This window comes from Pseudochaenichthys georgianus, chromosome 15, assembly GCF_902827115.2.
Source record: "Pseudochaenichthys georgianus chromosome 15, fPseGeo1.2, whole genome shotgun sequence".
In the NCBI taxonomy this organism is placed as follows: domain Eukaryota; kingdom Metazoa; phylum Chordata; class Actinopteri; order Perciformes; family Channichthyidae; genus Pseudochaenichthys; species Pseudochaenichthys georgianus.
The window spans coordinates 17,317,905-17,335,232 of NC_047517.1; the positions used below are offsets into that span (position 1 = coordinate 17,317,905).

General features: G+C 42.7%; 1 protein-coding gene across 3 annotated transcripts in view; it reads left to right on the forward strand.

The window, feature by feature from the left end:
* Window positions 1-17,328, forward strand: part of lyst (lysosomal trafficking regulator) — a 78,213-nt gene that overhangs the window by 53,371 nt on the left and 7,514 nt on the right. For all 3 annotated transcript variants that reach the window (XM_034100683.1, XM_034100689.1, XM_071205641.1), the window contains 22 exons: window positions 117-735; window positions 1,506-1,686; window positions 2,435-2,604; window positions 2,736-2,966; window positions 3,147-3,313; window positions 4,295-4,447; window positions 5,099-5,290; window positions 5,384-5,595; window positions 10,530-10,739; window positions 11,176-11,352; window positions 11,483-11,559; window positions 11,666-11,854; window positions 12,325-12,470; window positions 12,556-12,652; window positions 12,822-12,883; window positions 13,069-13,124; window positions 13,212-13,364; window positions 14,969-15,213; window positions 15,527-15,593; window positions 15,675-15,831; window positions 16,367-16,507; window positions 16,615-16,832. In XM_034100683.1, the coding sequence (XP_033956574.1) occupies window positions 117-735; window positions 1,506-1,686; window positions 2,435-2,604; window positions 2,736-2,966; window positions 3,147-3,313; window positions 4,295-4,447; window positions 5,099-5,290; window positions 5,384-5,595; window positions 10,530-10,739; window positions 11,176-11,352; window positions 11,483-11,559; window positions 11,666-11,854; window positions 12,325-12,470; window positions 12,556-12,652; window positions 12,822-12,883; window positions 13,069-13,124; window positions 13,212-13,364; window positions 14,969-15,213; window positions 15,527-15,593; window positions 15,675-15,831; window positions 16,367-16,507; window positions 16,615-16,832 (3,920 nt within the window). The remainder of the gene's footprint in view (window positions 1-116; window positions 736-1,505; window positions 1,687-2,434; window positions 2,605-2,735; window positions 2,967-3,146; window positions 3,314-4,294; window positions 4,448-5,098; window positions 5,291-5,383; window positions 5,596-10,529; window positions 10,740-11,175; window positions 11,353-11,482; window positions 11,560-11,665; window positions 11,855-12,324; window positions 12,471-12,555; window positions 12,653-12,821; window positions 12,884-13,068; window positions 13,125-13,211; window positions 13,365-14,968; window positions 15,214-15,526; window positions 15,594-15,674; window positions 15,832-16,366; window positions 16,508-16,614; window positions 16,833-17,328) is intronic.

Sequence of the window (17,328 nt, forward strand, 5' to 3'; positions counted from 1 at the left end):
ATATTTGTACTGTAGTATTGTACAATATGTCTGCATGTAAATGAGGCCCTTAGCAGCTGTCTGTTATAAAGCCTAAGGATTTATAAGTCCTGAATTATCTTGTTCTTTTTTCCCAGGCCACCTCCACGGTCCTTCTCCTGAACATGGAGGTGACGACCAGTCGTTACGCCTTCCTAGTCTGGCGCCATCTCCGTACTCTTCCCCTCTCCTGACACCTCGACTGGGACACGGTAGCTTACACGAGTCGGGCGATGGTCACGGGGTCTCCCTCTCCACTCAGCAGGGTCTTGGCAGCACAGAGACGCTGAAGAAGGGCGGAGGCGACGAGCAGCTCCTGAGCAGCTGCGAATCAGCCAAGACGATCTGTGAGTCTAGGGACATAGGTGAGGGAGGGGCCATGTGCACTCCTTCCATCAGCGTGGAGGAGGAGCCGGACGAGGCGGAGGTGGACAGCCTGGCAGAGGGCAGCGTTGAGGTGGAGTCTGAGGACAGGTTCGACTGGGCCAGTGACGAAGCGCCGCGCCGCCCCGACAGCCTGAAGGGCATTCAATCCTTTCAGAGGAGCCACAGCAATCTGGCTAGTCTGGGCCTGGCCTTCCCAGCTCCTAACGGCTCGCTGGCCGTCGCCCGCTGGCCGAACTCAGCTGACAGAGGCTCCATGCCTGAAGACTGGGAGAGCTACACCTACTCCCCCGGGTACGAGAGGGCGCACAGCAAGACCGAGTCCAATGACAGGTATGCTGCCGTAGTTCTCTTTCACAGGGCAAGGCAGACAACGTATTACTGCATCGCAAGAAAACACTCAGGATTTTCTAACTGAATGCTCAATATCATTACAAGTTATCTTATTAATTAAATCCATACCAAACTTTGGCTAATCTATAAATGGCGTACAGAGAGCACTGACAGTCTCATTCAGCGTTTGATTTAATTGCTTGTCCATGTACGGATTGTTCTGGTACACAACACCCACGAAAGATAAATACCTCAGCCGCTCTGCTTGATAAAGAGTTGTGTGGGGATTTGCATAATCTAAATACAGCATTTGGTTATGGTGATAGTCCTTACCCAACTTTGAAAATGATTTCTACCGCAGTGACAGTGTCAGTTTATTTTTACCTGCAGTGGCAGCCAGCTGGTAACATAAGCTGATAGGAAAATTCAAAAAAGATGTATTCCTTGTAATCCTTTTTTCTCAAAGGCACCTTTGTCTTTGTATTAGTAGCAGTGTTAGCTGACAGGCAATAACGGAATACTTCACCTCAAAAACTATCATTTGTATATCATTACTCACCCTGTGTTACCTAAAAAAACAATGGCTCCAGTAAATATTCATGGCAGCTTTATATTCTGATTCTTTAATTACTCTTGTAGTATTAACTGCAAATAGAAACAAATGGATACACAATCTGATGAGTGTAACAAGCTTTTGTGTTTCTGTTTACTGAGGACATTCAGCTAGCTGTCCATGCATAGTAATTCTTCACTAAAGTTGTGTTCCTCAGGTCCAGCACTGAGGACTGCCTGGTGCTGATCTGCTGTGGCCTCTATGATCTTCTGAGGGGCATCTTGCTGCTGCTGCCTGACCTCATGCTGGAGGAGGTGATGGACAAGCTCATCCAGCCTGAGGCCCTCATTGTCCTGGTCAACCACTCGTCGCCTCTCATCCAGCAGGGTGTCATGAAGGTGGGTGCAGTGTCGCCTCTGATGTGATGTGAAGCAGGTTGATTTGATTTGAGTACAAAGAGTCAAGGAGGAACACACTGTATGAGGCAGTAAGATAGAATATTATCTCCCAATGAGATATCTATACACATTTGTTAACATCTTAGAGGTGCTGGTTTTCCTTTTGACAGAGCTAGGCTGGCTCTTCTGCCTGATTTCAGTCTTTATTTCTTACTTGGCTTTAGCTTCATATTTATGACGCAGACATGAGAGTCTAGGGTTGTACAAATGCGTTTGTGTACAGATAGTTTTTAGAGTGCAGTAAAACATTTCTTGAAAGGCTAAATGCCAACGCAGGAAATGTTTTATTTATTTTTCATTTCGGGAATTAGTAAATCTCTTCTTTTTTTTAAATAAAGTTTGACTTGACTTTAAATATTTAGATTACACAACACAGAAACAATCCTACGCAACCACCACTGGAATCAAATTCTGCAAGTATAAGAATATTACAATAATTAGCCTCTAGCATATTTATTTGCTACTTTTCAGAAATACTGGTTTATAAACAGATGAACAGGCATGCAAAACTTACCCCTCAGCATGACAGAATTAAACTAAACTAACACATTCATTTGCTGTGTTAATCATTTGATCCCCTGTGTCTCAAAATATTGTAATATGTGCCAGCGTGTTATCAAAGTATCAAAATATATTACCATCTTTTAAACTACCTTTCTATATCTACATATCATTTTGCTGTTCCTAGCTGCTGGATGCATATTTCAGCAGAGCGTCCAAAGAGCAGAAGGAGAAGTTTCTGAAGAACCATGGCTTCTCCCTGCTGGCCAACCAGCTGTACATCCATCAGGGCAGCCAGGGGTTGCTCGAATGCTTCCTGGAGATGCTGTTCGGTCGGCCGGTGGGCCTGGAGGAAGAGTGAGTGAAATACATGTGCAGTGCACCGTAGGCAGCATAGAGTTTTTTTATCTTGGAATATTATTCATATATGGTCTACACAGTATGAATACATGTCTTTGACGCAATAACTTTCTCTCTTATTTTCCCAGTCTGGACCTGGAGGAAATGGAAAATATCTCCCCCTTCAGAAAGCGCTGTATCATCCCAGTGCTGGGTCTTATTGAGAACTCCCTGTATGAGAACTCCTTGGTGCACAACATCCTTTGTATGCTGCTGCAGCTCCTCAACGCCTGCCCCAAGCTGGCAGACATCCTGCTAGACCACGGGCTGCTCTACGTGCTCTTCAACACCCTGTCTACCCTCAATGGCATGGAGAATGGGTACGGCTGCCAGAACAGAGGAAGATTCATTCAAACACCTCCATGGGACCATGGGTTTTGTCTTGAATCTTTGAGCCATGAATTGAATAATTAATCCTCTCACTGTTCATTGATCTAGCATATAAAGGCAGGAGACTCACTTCCTCCGCCTCATATTTTGTTCTTGTCCTCTCTCTGCAGTATTCCCCTGAATGACTACAAGCTCCTGGTGTGTGACATCCAGCAGCTGTTGGTTGCCGTGACGATCCACTCCTGCAGCTCTTCAGGGTCTCAGTACTTTCGCATCATTGAAGACCTCATTACCTTGCTGGGTTTCATGCAGACCAGCAAGATGCGCCGCACGCAGGGTGAGGGCTGGAGCTCTAAAATTCAATACACATGCAAAATACGTCAGTGTTGTCTATGCTCTGCAGTTATGGATGATCTCAAGCTGTCATGCTCTGCTGCAGAGAGAAACTGGGCTTTATTATCTACAACCGCGGAGTGGAAACTCATTGGGAAAATATAATTTAAGAATTATCTCCATCTTCCTGCCAAATAGTTTTCTCTCATTTTCTTTAAATTTGCGCACTGAAAAGTATCTCTCCCATCTCTTTCCCTTTATTGCCGATTACTTTTACATTTTTGACATGATAAAACCATTCTGCAGTCACATAAACGTTACAAAAGCAGGCTCTGTACATTTTGACAAATAATTATTCTCAACTGTAATACTGCCCTCATTGGCCCAACCTGATGATGCCAGGAGTTTGTGGAGGTGCATGTTTTTGACATATGATCATTAGCATAATTAAATAAACCAAACTACTATGTTAGGTCCTTTTCAGCACTGTTCATGGGCAAGTTTCATTTATAAACATTTCACCCAAATAGAAACTTATTTTTGAAATCAACAGATTACAACATTACATTTTTAGCAGTGTGTGTAGTCACAGGGAAAAGCTGTGATAAGAAAAAGGATACACGGACATAATAAAAGATGAATATTCCGATAACTTAAAAGCCAAAGTATTTGCAACTAAAAACAATGAAGTGAAACAAATATTATCATTACAATGGCCGGCGTATTTTTTTTATTTTGTGGATTCGGGTAACAAGTTTAATTTCTTTTGGAAAACCGGTGCCTTTTATTCTAGAGATAAACTTGAAACTAAGAAACACCGAGGGGATGACATGCGGCAAGAGGATTCCAACTAAGGTCCTCCACTTGGGGACGAAGCCCCAGTACTACCAATTAATAGTGCGAAGACCCCTGTTGAATTCTTACTCTTCGATAACAATTCCAACATGGGAAAGTTCATTGTCTCATCGTTTTATTTTTTTCTCAGAGATGGCTGTGGCTTTGCAGTTCCGCGTCCTTCAGTCAGCGATAGAGTTCATAAAGACGACAGCCAATCAGGAACCTCAGAAGCTTAGCAGCTCTGTAACTACGCCGAGCTCTCCACATCATGCCATCTATCAGAAGCGCAAGAGTATCGCGGGTGAGTATTTCAACAGTTTAAACATGCTGTGTAGTTATTCTATTATTGGAGGGAGAAATGACCCCCATGTGTCTCCAGGCGTTTCACTTCTCCACCCTCACCTGTGTGTTTATTGATCCTCTCCTCGTCCGATCTGAAGGTTCCATTGCCTTGAAAGACTCCATTATCCCCCGCATCCCCCGACAGCACTACTGTTCCTATGGCCAGATCCCCCTCTCCCCTCCCTTCAGCTTCCTGTCCATGGACTCCCCCCTCCCCTCCCCCTCTGGAGCTCCATCTTACATGCTCAACTGTGAAGCAGGTAGCTCGGGACTGCAGTGGAGAACATCCTCCTTGTCACGGAGCATGTTTCCCAATTTGTTACTGTGACACCACTGTAAACTCACCCTTGCACTCACCTCAGGATTTAATCTGCCCAGTACCCTCGTGCGCTACTGGTGCCTTTTATAAGTGCACGTTTGATTGGTTAAGCATCTCCAGCACAGATGGCACTTAGATGAGTGAATATTAATAATCTTCTCTGTGTGCAATGAATGAATTAATACACTATTTGCATAACCTTGACAAGAAAAAAGAATGTGTGCTTTTACTTACAAATGATGTGGTGTGAAAGTGTGTCCAGTTTTCTCACAACTGTGCACATGATTTTAGGCCGGCGTCGGTTCTCTCTGGCTCAGACGGACTCCCTTCTGATGCGGATGCGCTCCGTAGCGAGCGATGAGCTCAACCAGATGATGCAAAGGAGGATGAGCCAGGAAAACCCCATCCGTGCCAGCGAGACTGAGTTCGTCCAACGGCTGCAGAGGCTTGTGGTTCTTGCCGTCAACAGACTCATTTACCATGGTAATAAGCCTTCTCCCACTTATTTTTTCTCTTCATGGTAATCCAAACTTCATCCCTAATCCTCGTACTGCTTGAAATTGTCTCTCTTTTCAGATGTGAGTGAGGACTTGTTTGACCTGCTGAATATTCCCGACTGCGCAGACCAACCGTTTTTAACCCCAGACCCAGTTGATCATCCGCAGGAGGAGGGCGGATTCGCCTCCGTCCCTCATTCTCCCACGCCCTTCCCCCTGCCGCCTGCCAGCAAGAAGAGCTTTCAGAAAGACATTCTCAAACTCATGATGGACGGCATCAAAATCAGCCTGGTATGACATTTTCATTTCAAACCTTTATTTATGCAGGTGAATCCCATTGAGATCATTGATCTCTTTTTCAAGGGTGACCTGCTGCAAGTAGGTTCCACATGAATACATATAAACATAACAGAAAAACAAAAAGGACATCATCCAGCATATTTACAGCGACTACAGTTTACATAGCTTGTAACTAGGGCCGGGACTTTAACGCGTTAATTAAGATTTATTAATTACACAAACATTAACGCGTTAAAAAAATTAACGCATTTTAATCGCACTTATTTTTGCACAGCGGAACGTTTCTCACTGGATGAGTTTCAGGCGTACCGATTATACTGGAGCACCAACTAACGTTCATGACTTCAGCATGGGACTTCAAACAACAACAAACCACGGTGATCAATAGTCAAACATGAACGAACAAGCTGATGAGACCGCTTTGGTCGGCCCGTGGATGGGAAATTTTGTTTTAAAAAATGGACAGATGGAAGCGTCGATAAGAGCACGGTTGTGTGCAAATTATGCAAAAAAGAATTTGCATATCACCGCAGCACATCAAGTCTAAAGTATCACCTAAATGCAAAGCATGTAGCAGCTAGCGTGGACGTTAGCCCGACTTCGAGTGCAAGGAACCACACCCTGACCCAACCCACACTCAACCAGATGACTGGTTTCAGGGCCAGGATAAGTAAGTCCACGTCTGAGAAAATAACCAACTCACTGGATTGTCACTGGGCTCGACATTAAGGACTGCCCGATGGCCCGGGGCCATCTAGTATTTAGCTCGGGCAATGAAGCCTCACCTGCTGGTTGCCCGATCGGGCAATATATTATGCCAGTATCATGCAGCTCGCGGATCCAGTAATGAGTGACCCGACAGTAAAACTAAACATATCTATAACTAGTTTAGGTAGTTTGAGGGGTAATTAAAATAGCTACGTGTGATATTCTAACCTGAAGTGTGTGTTTTGTTCCGCTCACCGCTGCATGTGGTTATGCAGAGCTGCGTGTCGAGTCTCGACTCGTCAGCAGCAGCTGATCTCTCTCTCCCGTCAGATTAGACTTCACTCGCGTTTATGTCCATATCGATCAGATCCAGCTAGTTCTAGCTAATGATATGACTTCCTGCTTATTAAAAGACAACTACACAATAAGTGTCGCTATGCAACTGGATGAGGCCACAAAGTATAGCGCAGCATTATGCATTTGTTTACATGCCCACCGGAACCCCGAGGCATTACCAACAGATCAACGCACAATCTACCCATACAGGACATCTCTTTCTCCACATGAAGTGTTAGACATTTAGAGTTGACTATTCTTGTCTGTCACATACTCTTCTTGTCTGTCACATAAGTGGCGTAACTGAAGCGGTATTGCTCTAAAGGGAAATTATTTTTGACCGAAGATATTTAGATTTGCCGGCTAACGGGAACTCTGTGTGTGCTTCGCGGATGCGCTCGGCTCCTCTCGACTGCTGCTCGGGTCTGCTCGGTCAGCTTCCGGATGAGGAGGCATTCGTTCGACCAACTTACAGTAGTTAACATTACAAACATTTTTAACAGGGGCCATAATAGTGTAAATAATGTTTGTTTTGGCAGTTACAACTGAATGTAATGTTTTCTACTTTTTTCCATCTGGGAAGGCATTTGCCTTCATCAGATGGAAAGTGTTTTGACCAACAACTTAAGTATTTCTTAAAGCTATGCAGGGCATGCAAGCGAGCAAACACAAACAAGAACAAACAAACAAGTGAAATGAAGAATACAATTGAAATTGTACAATATAATATTGTGGTGGTTCATCTTATAATTCAGTCTAGAGAATGCACCAGACAGCATCTAAGACCTGCAAAAATTAAAAAATGTCTAGGGGGACGGAGGCCCCCCAAACCCTTCGTGCCATTTCGTCCGCATGCATTTTCAGGGCAATCTCTATTGGGCTCAGGGCCATCTGTAAATTAGCTTAGATGGCCCTGTGGTTAAAAATGCGATTTTTAAAAATGCGATTTTTAAAAATGCGATTAATTTCGATTAATTCATTACAAAGCCTCTAATTAATTAGATTAATTTTTTTAATCGAGTCCCGGCTCTACTTGTAACATTTACAGGTTTCAACAGTTTCCGATTGGATAGCATCTATCCTTGCTTTAAAAACATTTATTGGAACCAAATTGCTCAGCTTCCATTCGTTTTGCAGACTGTTCCAAGACAGAGGAGCATCTCAAATCTAAAAGCTATCTTCCCTAAGACAGTCCTAGCAGTTGGCACATTTAATAAAACCACAGCATTCGATCTCAGGCAGTAGCCACTTACAATTCGCCGTGAGATCAGGGAGCAGATGTAGGATGGAAGTTTCCCTAACATGGCTTTGTATATAAAAATGTAGCAGTGACTGAGCCTCCGTACAGTCAGTGAAAGCAAACCAGCCCTTGCATACAGGGTACAGTGATGGGTTAATAATACTTTACAGTTTGTCACAAATCTCAGTGCACTGTGATACACAGCATCTAACTTGATCAGGGCAGGTGCATTCATATACATCAGATCCCCATAGTCCAGCACAGGTAAAAAGGTCACAGTGACTAGCCTTTTCCTGGCCTCAAGCGAGAAACAGGACTTGTTTCTGAAAAAGAACCCTAGCCTAACCCTCAGTTTTTTAAGCAGGTTATTGACATGAAGTTTAAAAGAGAGACAATCATCAAGCCAGATACCAAGGTATTTGTAACAGGTAACATCTTCAAGTTTTGTTCCTTGCGTAGTTACAATATCTACAACAGGCTCTGGTGTCTTTTTTGCTTTAGAAAAGAGCATTACCTTGGTTTTATCCACATTTAAAAGAAGCTTAAGCTCAGCGAGCTGAGTCTGAATAGTGTTAAAGACAGCCTGTAATTTAACACCAGCCTCCTTAATGCAGGGACCTGCACAGTACATCACGGTATCGTCCGCATAAAAATGTAAGGTTGTTCCATCGCCATTTTCACCTAAACTATTGATGTAGATCAGGGGTGCCCAACCTTTTTTGAACCGAGAGCTACTTTTAAAGTTGCCAGTCTGCCGAGATCTACCAGTCCAAATATAGAGGCATAGCCATTACTGACAGCCTACTACCAGGTAAATACACACTTCTACTTGTATAAAACTGACCTTTGTACGATTAATACTTCATAAAATACTGCAGATCCTTTATCTTACCTCTTTCTAATCTACATACAAGTATTTTACTGAATTTACACAACAGTGTTGTTGATACAGAGTTGGAGTGTATTCACACGTCACTACAGTGGGTTATGTTTTCAAGAAACATTGAACAGTGCTGCCACATATGACACAGGAACAAAAGAAAAGACTCTGAACCCTTTCTTTGCCATGATATAAAAATAGTGTTGCTACAAAAGTATAAATTAGGCTTACTAATAAGACAACTCAGATCTGAAGCTACACAGGAATCTGCTGCCAAAGTGCAATAAAAAAGACAAAATTAATAGAATCAAACCCTTTTTTGTTGCATTTTAGTAGAGTATAAAAATAAATGCCTTTTTAAAATAGGATGCAAGCAACACTAGTTTCTTAACCTGAATTGATAATAGACTATAATCAATTTAAGTTTGCATTCTTATACCATTTTGTACAATAATTATAATGAATAAGTTCAAACAAACTCAAACTCACAGCTGATTAATAACGGTATCTAACTTGAGTTTTTATCATATCAAAAACCTGTTGAAATGCTTCTGTTATTTTTATTACGCATCGGCAGCGTCCAGGAATGCTTCTTTCACAACTTCGCCGTCTTTGAAAGACTTCATGTGTTTCGCAAGAACGTGACTGACACGATAAGATGCTCTGGTAGCAGCCTTGCTCTTGTTGTTGGGCCTGGTGGAAATAGACTGCTGTGCATTTAGCTTTCCTCTCAGGCCCCTCCCCTTTTGGAGCGTAGGGCAGAATGAGGAGAGAATTCCGTCTCGTAGCTTTTATGCACTGTTTTGAAATGCCGCTCCTAAATTACCCTTCTTCGATAAAGCCACGCTCACATTGCAGATGAGACAGATGAACTTTGAATTGGAATAGATACAAAAATAATCATCCTCCCACTCGGAGTGCAAATTATATATGGTTTGCTTCTGCCATGATTGCGGTCTTGTGTGTCTGTGCGGACTGTCACTCCTGTTGACACCGACAACGTTAGCGAACTAGTGCACTGCCCACTGCCCACCAGCCACGCCCCGACACATGGGGTCACGCCGGCCAATCACAAAGCTTTGATGCGTTCAAGTGCATTATTCTGGCACAGGAGGATTATGTTATAGGACATTAACGATACAACAGAATATTGTTGTTCTATTTTTAGACACATCTCGCGATCGACCGGTCGATCGCGATCGACTGGTTGGGCACCCCTGATGTAGATGGAGAATAATAGCGGGCCTAAAACAGAACCTTGGGGAAAACCATTAGTGATGTTTAACCATTCAGAAGACAGCCCATCAAAGTGAACACATTGGGACCTTTCAGAGAGGTAGTTCACAAACCATCCCACTGGCTGTATATTACATTACATTACATGTTACTTGTTAGACGCTTTTATCCAAAGCGACGTACATACTCAATACTGAGGGCAATCCCCACAGGAGCAATTTGGGGTGAAGTATCTTGCTCAGGGACACAACGATATGCTGACTGCAGTGGGGTTTGAACCTGTGACCCGCTGATCCCAACACCAAGGCTCTATCCACTGCGCCACACGCCTCCCTTATATATGCCAATGAGTAGCCTCTGCTTCACGATGCGATGATCGACGGTATCAAACGCTTTGGACAAGTCAACAAATAGAGCTGCACAACTCTGCTTATTATCTAAAATACTAACACAACACGGAATCTCTTCTTTAAAGAGCTAATTGTTATTTTGTGAGACATTGTTATGATGGTTGTGATCTTACAGGGAAGCACGGGTCGAGGAGGAGCCCCACATCAGCAGTGGCGAAGAATCCTTTGGTCGTGTCGGGATACTTTTCGGATCCAGATCGGCCGCCTCCTTGTGCACACCCTCAGCCCCTCGCGTCCCCTGTGTGACAGGAAGGAGTCGCTAGAGTTTGTGCTTGATCCCAGACATCTGGACATCCTCAAGGAGAGCCTCAGCCCAGGTCTGGAGGTGAGTGTGAAGGAAATACATCATTAAAATCAATTTTTCACACTACACGTCAAGTATCAGACCACCCAAATGATATATTTTCTGGCAATCTTTTCGTCTACACAGTGCAGAAATGATGTTGGTTTCAGGGGAAAGTATGAGTGAGCGTTCAGTATATTAGCTTTGCTTGTCATTTTCACTCCTGCAGACCAGTTTCCCTGGAGCTGTCACGCATTGGCTCTAAAATAACTGTGATGGATGTTTTCATGCTGTTCAGCAGCTCCCTCTCTTCGCCTTGGGAGTCTTTCACTCGTCCTCCTCTCAAGGCTTTACTGACGGTCAACTGGACCCTAGAAGTCTTGTTTCCTGTCCATCACTGTCTGTGACTTGCTTCAGACACAAACTAAAATTAAATCTGGGTTTCTTTTAATCCCTCTCTCTCTCTTTTTTAACTCAGCATGGACCGAAGTTGTCACTCTACCTGTATGAGATGCTGCACGATCACAAGGACAGCCTCACCAAAGACGATCAGAATGCCGTGGGTGTATTCATGACCTCGCTCAAGCTTTGTGGCCATCGCTGCATCCCACCCAACTCTCCACACAAACAGGACCTGCTCAAAGCCATAAAAGAGGTAAGTCCGACACAGACAGACAGACAGACAGTCATTGTTAAAGGAAATAAACAGTCTTAAGTCAATATCAATTCCTGTTCAGCAGTATAAAATATGTATCCTAGTATGTGTTGTACTTTTATTATTACAGGAAAAATTAAAGTATGAAGCAGAAGAGAAAACAAGCAAAGTGGCATGGGAAAAGAAAATGGCCAACACTCAGAGGAAGTGAGTAGGGGCTTTTCCCTGATGTGAGGTTGATGTTCAGTGCAAAAAGATGTTGGTCTGAATCATATCTTTCTTCCTCTCCTCCATCTTTCTTACTCCTCTGCAGTCTTATCCAGAGGCTGGATGGAAAGTCAAAGGACATTTCAAAGATTGCAGCTGACATCACACAGAATGTGTCTCTGCGACAAGGCATGCAGAGAAAGAAAGTCATCCAGCACATCAGGGGACTCTATAAGACTGACCTCAGCGCCAGCAGACACTGGCAGGAGCTGGTGCAACAACTCACGCATGACCGGTAGGCTCCCACATCAAACACTCGCAGGGACTCACACAGTATTAGTGCAATTAGAAAACCGTTTCCCTAAGGATGGTTGTAATTATAATTAGTTCTTCTTTCTCCTCTTTATATTTTGGTAATTTTATTTAATAAAAGAAAGAAAATCTCATTCCAATGTGAAACGATTAGGTATATTTTGATGCATTCATTTAAATAATACAAAACACTTCAGACATACATAGAACCAGAATGCTGTACAAGATGTCAAGCTTAGAGCTAAATGCTGCAACATTAACATTAGAATGCTAAGATATTCACACGTGACTTTACGAACAAGATGATGTTTATGTTAGCTTTCCAGCGTTTGCTAATGAAACAAATATGCTGCTTTTCTGTTGCTATATAAAAAGTGAAGGGGGGTTACCAAGGGATTCTGTATTGATATGAGTAGAGAAAGTGATTAAGACGGCTGTTCTGGTCTGTTTCAGTGCGGTTTGGTACGACCCGACATCCTACCCAACGTCCTGGCAGCTGGACCCCACCGAGGGGCCGAACCGGGAGCGGCGGCGGCTACAGAGATGCTACCTCACCATCCCTAACAAATACCTGCTCAAAGACAGACGTAAGGCTGAAGGTGAAGAAACCTTTTCCCCACTTAGAGTTTGGGAAGAATTCTCTCTGCTTTAGTTTTCTTAATATAACCTCTATGTCTTGTTTAGACACCGTGAAGCCACCATTATCCTTCCTGTTTGAGGACAAGACCCACTCGTCCTTCTCCTCCACCGTCAAAGACAAAGCCACCAGCGAGCCCATCAGGTATTACTTTTTACCTCCCTGTCACATTTCCTGTCTGTAGTTAACATCATATTCCTCTCAGGAGGACAGGGTGATCTGAAGAAGGCATATAAATGTCTCACTGAGAGGTGTGTGCTTTATTCAGGTGGTGTTTTTCCCTGTATGAGAAATCCTGTCTCTTTGTCCTCAGGTTCACCAGACGGTGCATCAGCGTCGCCCCCTCCAGAGAGACAGCAGGGGAGCTGCTGCTGGGTAAGACACTGACCATCTCTCACAGCGGCTCCGTGCATAATATAGTCAGCCGGTAACAAAGAAGAATGTGCTATCTCTGAGCCACTAGAGAATATTGCCCCTCTCACACAAATGTTTGCTAGTTATTCAGCAGAGGAGGCTTCTGTTTGTACACCAAGTCTCACTCCCCCTATGTTTTCTCACAGGAAAGTCTGGGATGTACTTTGTGGAGGATAACGCTGCTGATGCCCATGACAACCAGGTAAAGCCAGAGGATTCCTCAACACTGTTAGGGCTATGTGAGTTTCCCAGGCTACTCACACCGGATGTGTTTAATGTGATGCTACAGAGCCTTCACGGTGAGACGGAGGCTCCTTCCTTCTCTTGGACGTACGAGGAGATCAAGGAGGTGCACAAGCGCTGGTGGCAGCTAAGAGACAACGCTGTGGAGATATTCCTCACCAATGGCAGGACCCTGCTGTTGGCCTTTGACAACACCAAGGTGAGGCAAAGGAAACAAAATGTTCAAATCAATGGCATTGCTCATGAATGACATACAGTAGATGTTAAAGTGTGTTTTCTTTAGCTGTTTTATAACTGAGGTTTAGACTACCCAGCAGTAGGGATGCATATCGTTGACTTTTTTACGATACCAATACCACTGAACGATACCGATACTCAACCGATACATATCGTGATACTTTGAAAATGTATCATTCCACAATTACTCCCATGAAGCGCTTTACGATATAGTTAACATGTCAAATTAATATTAAATTCAATTGTGGGACTTCTTGGACCTTTCAGTACTGAACAAACAATGAAAAATACATAAAAATATGAAGAAAAACAATTATGGAATATCTTTTATAACACCCGCCATCAGGTGTGCCGCGTGAATAGCACATCTTGTCAATGCAAACAGACCGTTATAGCAACGTTATAATTAATGTTAAACCTGAGATTCGACTAGAGAACAAATACATAATAGAATAATGGTCATGAGATCTCGGCATTGCACAAACAAACAAATCTCATTTTTAAAATCAACATTTACCTTCACTGGTGAGAGAAAACAAATCCCATCACAGTTCATTTGTGGGACTTTTACCTTTCTAGTATTGAACAAACAATGAAAAATACATAAAATATGAAGAAAAACGATTATGCAATCTAATTTATAACACCCGCCATCACAGGCCACGGACTCACTTTTAAAATTAATGAAAACATTTTTTTAAAGTTTTTTTTTTTTTTTTTTTAAGTATCGAAACCGGATCTGATTTCGGTACGGTATACCGTAGCCACCAGTAACCGGTATTTCGGTAATACTGGATATGCATCCCTACCCAGAAGATCACAAGGGAAAACTCATTCATTTGAATATCAAAATGTAGCGACACATGCTGGTGATGGAAATATTGAGATGAAGGCTCTACTGCTGAGAAACAGATGTTTGAATAGACAAAGCCATGCAGCATGAAAATATTTTGCAGTAGGAGTTATTTATTGAATTACCTTTTATGTATTCTGCCCCTGGTACCTGCGGAGCTCTGTAGAAGTCTGTGCCAGAATTCATTCATTCTCTGCAGAAAAACACACTTATAGTAGTTATTATTGTTTCAGTGAAATACTGAAATAAGGTTGTTTTATGGTTGTATTTTTGAGCAAGGGGTTTATAATAATAATAAGCACGATGATAATAATAATAATAATATTAATAATAATAATAATAAGGAGAAGAAACAATATTTAAATAGCACTTTTCAAAAACAAGTTTACGTTGTGAAATAAAAAAATTGAATAGTTGATGATAGAAACAGATGAAAGAAAATGACATCTTAAATAAAAAAAAAACTGAATAAAACAAAAACTCTTCAAATCCTTTTTAATCAGAATGTTTGTTTTAGCATTGTCCTACTCTTCAACTTTACAGAGCTACTGGATTTTGTTAAAGTATGTTTTAATGTACAGTATTGTATGCATTTACAAAGGGTTGACAGTAGAAACGTCAGGAATCCAAGGTGGCACTTTGGCCATGTCTCACATCAGTCCTAACGCTAGAGTTGTAATATAATTGATGTTTCTCCTGTGTCCTCGCCTCAGTTCCGTGACGACGTCTACCACAACATCCTGACCTCTGACCTGCCCAACCTGCTGGAGCACGGAAACATATCTGCTCTTACTCAGCTGTGGGGCTCGGGTCAGATCTCAAACTTCGAGTACCTCACACACCTCAACAAGCACGCAGGACGCTCCTTCAACGACCTCATGCAGTACCCCGTGTTCCCCTTCATCCTGCGGGACTACACCAGTGAGACCATCGACCTGCAGGACCCAACCATCTATAGGTTAGTGTGTTTGTAAAGCGTTTAATGTATATAATTGGATAATGTGATGATATAATGTTATGAAAGTTAGTCTTAGTCATTGATTCATCATATGCTATATGGGCTCCTCTTGTTTATGCCATTTCCCCCTTAATCCACTTAAAATGTATACATATTGTGCGATTTATGTGTTTCGAAGACAAAAAAAGGTCCTGCAGCCATGCACTGAAGCCAAGACACATGATACAAGAATCATTGTTAATAGATTAGACACATTTTCCTGAGGCAGTTAAACATCCCGGCTCATCACTGCTCTGCTTACATTTTGTTGCAGGAATTTGGTGAAACCCATCGCGGTCCAGTCAAAAGAGAAAGAAGATCGCTACGTGGATAATTACAGGGTAAGGCCTGTTGTACATCAAATGTGTTTCACGAGTGTTCCGGATGTTCTGGTGAGAAAACATGTGTTTTCTTTCGTGCAGTATCTTGAGGAGGAGTACAAGAAGGGCATCCGTGAGGACGACCCCATGCCTCCGGTCCAGCCCTACCACTACGGCTCGCACTACTCCAACAGCGGCACTGTGCTGCACTTCCTGGTTCGAATGCCTCCTTTCACCAAGATGTTCCTTGCATACCAAGGTGAGTCACACTTATAGCAGAAAATCAGAAAACACTGCAGTCTCCAGCTACCCTGTCTTTCATAGTATCTTCAATTTTAACAAGTAGTGTGAATGTTAACTAAATAGCAAGCCAGGGCTCTTTAACAGCAGATAATTGTCGTACATCTCCAAAAAGCTTTTAGCAGCCCTGAGTGCCACCTGTCTGCATTACATCGACAGATCCATCTAAGTCTATGCTAAAGCTCTTAATACTGAAATGTTGGAACGACCTGATCTTAGATCTGACAGAGCATCACATTTATTATCCATGAAAGGTTACTTTATCTTTATAGCTGTCTCTGATCAGCTCCGTGCCCCCTTCCCCTTCTCTTCTCTATTTCTTCCTTCCGCGTTAATTATTTTCCCATTCATGTGCCTCCGTCCTGTGATCCTCCGAGGCATCTTTTTATGTGACCGTTAATGTATTCAGCGAGCGTGGTGTCTAAGGTCATGAAAGGGGATCTTTTCAATCAGTGAGTGGAATCTGTAATTAGATTGTCTTTGGCCTTAATCAGACCAGAGCTTTGATATCCCGGACCGGACGTTTCACTCCATGAACACCACGTGGCGCCTGTCCTCCTTCGAGTCCATGACTGACGTAAAAGAGCTCATCCCAGAATTTTTCTACCTCCCAGAATTCCTAGTCAACAGAGAAGGTAATCATTTTCTTATCAATGTATACCTTTTTAATCTGTATACCTATCATTTATACCAGACTACATATCTTCTCATGTGTTTAAAGTGACCTTTTGTGCCTTCACAGGTTTTGATTTTGGCATTCGTCAAAATGGCGAGCGGGTAAACCATGTGAATTTGCCGCCCTGGGCTCGCAACGACCCCCGTCTGTTCATCCTGATCCACCGGCAGGCGCTGGAGTCGGACCAGGTGTCCCAGACGCTGTGCCAGTGGATCGACCTGGTGTTCGGGCTCAAGCAGAAAGGCAAAGCCTCCGTCCACGCCATCAACGTCTTCCACCCAGCAGTGAGTAGCTGCCTATTGCACTTTGATAGAATCTATGGGGAAAGCTGTTGTTGTTTGCTTGTGGCTGGGCAATATGGACAAAGATATAATCAAGATGAAAATGTTCATATATGTCTCTTGATAATTGTCAATATCAATATTTCTTGTGAGTGTCAGGTGAAGAAGCCATATGATAAATTGTATTTTCAACTATTCTTATTCTTATCTGACAAACAGCAGAATATATCACAAATCTGAGGTTGATACAAAACAAGTGGTAATTTATTTAATTTGTGTTCATTTTTTTAAATGATGAAACAGGTTTGTGCTGTTCCGCGTCTTGGCTGGCACATGTTTTTGGCATAGTTCGCAATTCGCATTACTTTGCTTTTGTCGGTTCGTTAGCCAAAATGTCTCCAAACTACTTGGTTGAATGAACTTTCTTGTAGGCAATGGCTTTTTTATCGTTTATTTTGCTGAAAATATTTCACGAAAATTATTATGACATTGCTACCAC